This window comes from Raphanus sativus, chromosome 8 (genome assembly GCF_000801105.2).
Source record: "Raphanus sativus cultivar WK10039 chromosome 8, ASM80110v3, whole genome shotgun sequence".
NCBI lineage: Eukaryota > Viridiplantae > Streptophyta > Magnoliopsida > Brassicales > Brassicaceae > Raphanus > Raphanus sativus.
Genome location: NC_079518.1, coordinates 20,460,054 through 20,465,092, shown reverse-complemented (window position 1 = coordinate 20,465,092; position 5,039 = coordinate 20,460,054). Strand labels below are relative to the sequence as shown.

At 48.3% G+C, this 5,039-nt stretch overlaps 1 protein-coding gene and 1 long non-coding RNA gene across 2 annotated transcripts; both read right to left on the bottom strand.

Moving 5' to 3' along the window:
• Positions 1 to 1,927: 1,927 nt before the first annotated feature.
• On the bottom strand, positions 1,928 to 3,885 carry LOC130498778 (uncharacterized). The gene is made up of 2 exons (XM_056992376.1): positions 3,859 to 3,885; positions 1,928 to 2,694 (listed from the first exon to the last, which is right to left on the bottom strand). Exon 2 carries the CDS (start codon positions 2,692 to 2,694, stop codon positions 2,014 to 2,016), a length of 681 nt encoding a protein of 226 aa, XP_056848356.1. The 5' UTR covers positions 3,859 to 3,885; the 3' UTR covers positions 1,928 to 2,013.
• A 5-nt stretch (positions 3,886 to 3,890) lies between these two features.
• LOC130498780 (uncharacterized) lies at positions 3,891 to 4,784 on the bottom strand. Its single transcript, XR_008937706.1, has 3 exons — positions 4,673 to 4,784; positions 4,337 to 4,576; positions 3,891 to 3,916 (listed from the first exon to the last, which is right to left on the bottom strand). It is a non-coding gene; the product is annotated as an uncharacterized LOC130498780 (long non-coding RNA).
• Between the last annotated feature and the right edge of the window lie 255 nt (positions 4,785 to 5,039).

The window sequence follows — 5,039 nt, the reverse complement described above, 5'->3', positions numbered from 1 at the left end:
AAAACTGCGGATCTCGTCGCACTCTTAGGTGTCGGCCACTCTGAAATAGCTTTAATCTTTTCTGGATCTACAGCAACTCCCGCTTCTGAACAACGTGACCCAAAATCCAATCTTTCTCTGCCAGAAGCTGCACTTACTCAACTTAGCAAACCAACTGATGTTCTCTAAGCTTCCCCAACACAATCCGTAAGTGCCAGCATGCTCTTCTTACTCCGAGAATAAATCAAGATATCGTCGATGAAAACGATCACACACTTATCCAAATGCTCGCGAAACACATCATTCATTAGCTTCATGAATGCTGCCGGTGCGTTCGTCAACCCAAATGGCATCACAACAAACTCATAGTGTCCATTAGCGTGTGCGGAAAGCCGTCTTCCTTACATCTCCCTCTGCTATGGCAATCTGATGGTATCCTGATGCTAAATCAATCTTAGAAAACCATGAAGCCCCTTGCAACTGATCCAACAACTCGTCGATACGCGGAAGCGGATACTATTTTTGATGGTGACTTTGTTCAAACCTCTGTAGTCGATACAAAGTCTGAAACTTCCATCCTTCTTCTTCACAAACAAAACTGGTGCTCCCCACGGTGAAGTGCTCGGCCTGATAAAACCTTTATCTAATAGTTCCTCCAACTGCTTCTTCAACTCAGCCATCTCTGTGGGAGCTAAACGGTAAGGAGCTCGTGAAACCGGTGCTGCCCTGGTTCCACCTCGATCGTAAGAACATCACTTCTAGCTGGCGGTGGCCCTTTTAGGCCTCAAAAACATCTTCGTACTCAGCAACCACGGGAATATCATGCAACTCCTGCTGATCCTCATCATTAACCATCGAAATGGTCGCCAAAAACCCCTCTGCTCCACTCTCCAATAATTCCTTCTGCACGCAACATGGAGATAATAGGAATTCCTGGTGTGACTGGATTCCTCAAATGTGATTTCCCTTCCGCTCTCGGATATTAACTCTTGCCTCCGGGCAATTAATACAACTCGATGTCGCGTCAACCAATCCATCCCAAGTATGACGTCGTAGAAGCTCATCTCCATCTCTGTCAAATCTCCGAGCAAATCAACTCCTCCAAGCATAACTGCACATCACGATGAACTCCAATCGCTCCCAATCTCTCGGTGCCGGCAGTTTGAATCTGCTTAGCCTTCGGTTCGAAGACACCCCGGAAAGACCAAGACTTGACCAAACGCGGACTCACGAAACTATGAGAAGCTCCTGAGTCGAATAAAGTGTGAGCTGGCTCACCTCCAACCGAAACCAATCCTACACAAGATTTTTACTAACTACACATGATAACCCACAACCAAAATATCAAACAACAATAAGTATGAATAAGATGCATACCCGCTATCGGCTCGGCTCCCTGGGCATCTCCAACTGTAAACACACGTGGAGCGATGGCTAGACGCTTCGGTGGTGGTGGAAGCGCTGCATTGCCCCTCCTCGGGCAATCCCTGATGTGACCCGGCTGGTTACAGCCAAAGCAGTTCCCAACTGCCACTGCTGGGGCTGCTGCTACTGCTACTGGCGGTGCAACACGGGCACCGGCTAGCCTGCTTCGACAAACCCTACTCTTATGTCCAAACTTCCCGCAATGAAAGCACTGGATGCCTGACTGATCCAAGGTCCTCTTCTGCGACCCGGAAGTCCCTCCGGTCTAGGCTGAGCTGCCTTGTTGAACTTCTGCTCTGCTGCAATACATTTCTCTTGCACAACGGCCTTCTCTACCAGATCCTCCAAACTGGTATAGGTGACCATACTGCACCTACCGTGAAGTTCTACTCGCATCCCTTTTAAGAACCTCCTGATAAGATCCTCCTCATCCATACCATTACCCGCAAATCGGTGAAGCTGGCGAAACTCATGCTCATACTCTCTGACAGACTTCCACCCTGCCTCAAACTCTCAAATCGTTCTTCTTCTCATCCAAAGCTTCTCTTGGAAAATACTTCTTGTTGAATGCATACATGAAATCCTCATAAGTCATCTCGCCGTGGTGCATCACTCGCACTCCATCCCACCACACTGCTGCATCTCCGCGTAAATACAACTCAGCAATCCTAAGCTTGTGCCTTGTGGGCATGAGATAGTGTTCAAACACTTATCCAAACTGTGCCTCCAATCGTGAGCAAGTGTAGGGTCCGTGGTACCACTGAAATGCTCCAAGTTCACATACTTCATCTGTGACAACACCCTGATAAATGTTTCATCAACCTCGGGCACATGCACTGGAATGACGGGTGGCGGCGGCGGAACCTGAAAGACACCTGGAACCGGCTGAATAGGAACCTGCGGATATTGTGGCGCTGGGGCCTGCTGAGCTGGAGCCTGATGATCATGCTGAACCTGAACGGGCGGAACCTGCTGCATATGAATCTGCGGACCCTGCTGCACATGAATCTGAGGACCCTGCGGAACCTGCTGAGCTGCAGCCATCTGTCGAGCAACTTCCTGAGCAGCTACTCGGGCAGCCTCTTGAGCGGCTTGCCTGGCTGTCTCCTGAGCAATCTGCTGAACTGCTTCCTGAGCAGCCTGTCTAGCAGCATCCTGAACCATCTGTCTCATAGCCTCCTGGTCAACCTGAGGAACCTCGGGCTGCGGAACTGCAGGCTGAACATGCTCATCCTGAGCCTCTCTAGCATCTCTAGCGATCTGAGCACGGGTAGCTCTCCTCGGCGGCATCTGAAATTAAGGCAAACGAGTTAACTTCTTACTAAATCCAACAATTAAAGGAGTGATATCTAACGGAAAGTGCTATTTTATTTTATTTTTAAAATCCCCATATCCCAATAAACATTTGAAAAACCGATTAAAACCGAATAAAAATCGAGTCTCCAAAGATCGCCATCCCGGGTCGGAGCCGGGACGGAACACGGCTCTGATACCAAAAACTGACGCGACCGCGTCTGGCGAATATGATAAAATAATCGAGAAAAAGTAACGATAAAATAATAGCGCAGCGGAAATAATAATAATAATACGGATAATAAAATCCACGTCATATCATAAAGTCATAATCCGAAAATAAACATCCGAAATATAAATAACAACATAAGCCCGAAGGCTGAAATAAGAAATAACATAAACGATAGAAGTCTGAAGGCCTGAAGGCCAATAACGATAAAAGATAAAACGATGAACGATAAGCCCACGAGCCCAAATAGTAGCACTAGTCCGATATGATCACTCCTGCTCATCGGTCTCACCTGAAAGGGGAAAGAAAGAGGGGTGAGCAACAGGGGAGTCGCTCAGTGAGGTATGGGATGCTAAACCGCAAACCACTGACTCAGTTCATAGCACTACAACTATGTAGGCTTAGCTCTAGCATGAACACAACACGGTGTCTAGTACACCACACATAACAACAAAGAATGCGCTAATAGCACACAGCTAATCTCTGCACCACGCATTTCCTTATAAGGATATAACCATATACTCGAAGCGTCGCTAGTACAGTCTGTCTCTGTACCCCCGCCCACCGTAGCGTCGAATGCAAACGTCTCTGCACCACGCCCCAAACAGTAGCGTCGAAGCTCAAACGTCTCTGAACTCACGCCCATATCACACCGTAGCGTCGAATCTCGGACATCTCCGAACTCACGCCCATCACATAGTCCCTACTCATAACTATGTATATACATATATATTAACCGTGCTCAGCGACAATAAATTCACACAACCGTTGAATCCTCTATTAACCTAATTCCGGTTTAACAATCAATATCAATAATAATCAAACAAGACTCGCAAACAGACTAGATTCACAGAGACGGATCATGTTTCGAAACTAAACTTTTCATAATGGCAGTACTAAACTAGTTCGGGATTTAACGGAGAAGCCCTCACCTTAGCAAATGAAGAGAAGTGATGTCTATGAATCCAGCTGCTCAAATAGACTCCAAATCTGAAATCAGATCGAAATTCCGAGTCAGAACGCCCTTCGAACGGGTGAAAACGGGTGTCAAAGGAAAAGTCAACCCGCTGGTCAAAGGTCAACCCGGTCAAACCTTGACCAGAAATCAATTAAGCCTAACCGACCGTTTACTCTGACCTAAATCGATTTCCATTGGACCGCCCGGTTTAGCCTTAACCGAAATTAAATTAATTAATTAATTAAATCGACCGGTTTACCCTAACCGAAATCTAATTAATTTTAACCAACCGGTTTACCCTAACCGATTCGCAATTAATTTAAACCAGTCAAACCAACCGGTTGACCGAGTCACCGAGTTGACTCACCGAGTCGACTCGGCCGAGTGGCCGAGTCACCGGCGAGTCACCGGCGGAGGTCACCGGCGGCGACGGCGGAGGGACGGTGGCTTACCGGAAAAGTCACCGGCGGCGGCGGCGGTGCGGTGGCGACGCGGCGGCGGACTCCCGGCGGCGAACTGACGGCGGCCGGGCGCGGCGGCTCCGGCGAACGGTGGTCGGAGACGGTGGCGCGTGCGTTTCACGCGCGCGCGCGGGTTGATCTTCCGGAGGCGCGTACGGCTTCGTCTGAGCTCCGATTTCGACGATTTCGGTGGCTATGGATTCGTCTCGTCGAGAGGAACGCGATGGTGGTCTTGCATGCACGAAATACGCAGCGGTTAGGAAGTTATGGTCGATTTACTAAAACGGCCGAAAAAAACTTAAAATGCATTTGGCTTCCGGGGGTTACCTAGGGGGATGATCGGTGGTGGCGAACTGGACGCGATCACTGACGTGGTGGCTCCGGCGACGAGCTCCGGCGACCCTCTCTCTACAAAATGATCACACTTCCTTAGTTCTCTCTCTCTCTCTAATCTTTATCTTTTTTTTTTCTCTTGTTGCAAATGGTGAAGAAAACAAAGTGGAGTGGCTTTTTTATAGAATTTACCTTGGGTAATTTCGAAGTGGGCTTGGGCCTGTGCGGTTTGAGATAGTGGCTTGGGTTTGGGTCATTACAGAGGCGTTCGGCGGTTGTAGTATGTACAGAGAAGCCGTTAAGGTAAGGCGTTGCTTAAGCTAAGCGTAAGAAGAATGTGTTGAGAGTGAATTATTTTTAG

What these genes read in the sequence shown, in the direction of transcription:
- LOC130498778 (XM_056992376.1), bottom strand. Translation starts at nt 2,694, where the DNA reads ATGCCGCCGAGGAGAGCTACCCGTGCTCAGATCGCTAGAGATGCTAGA.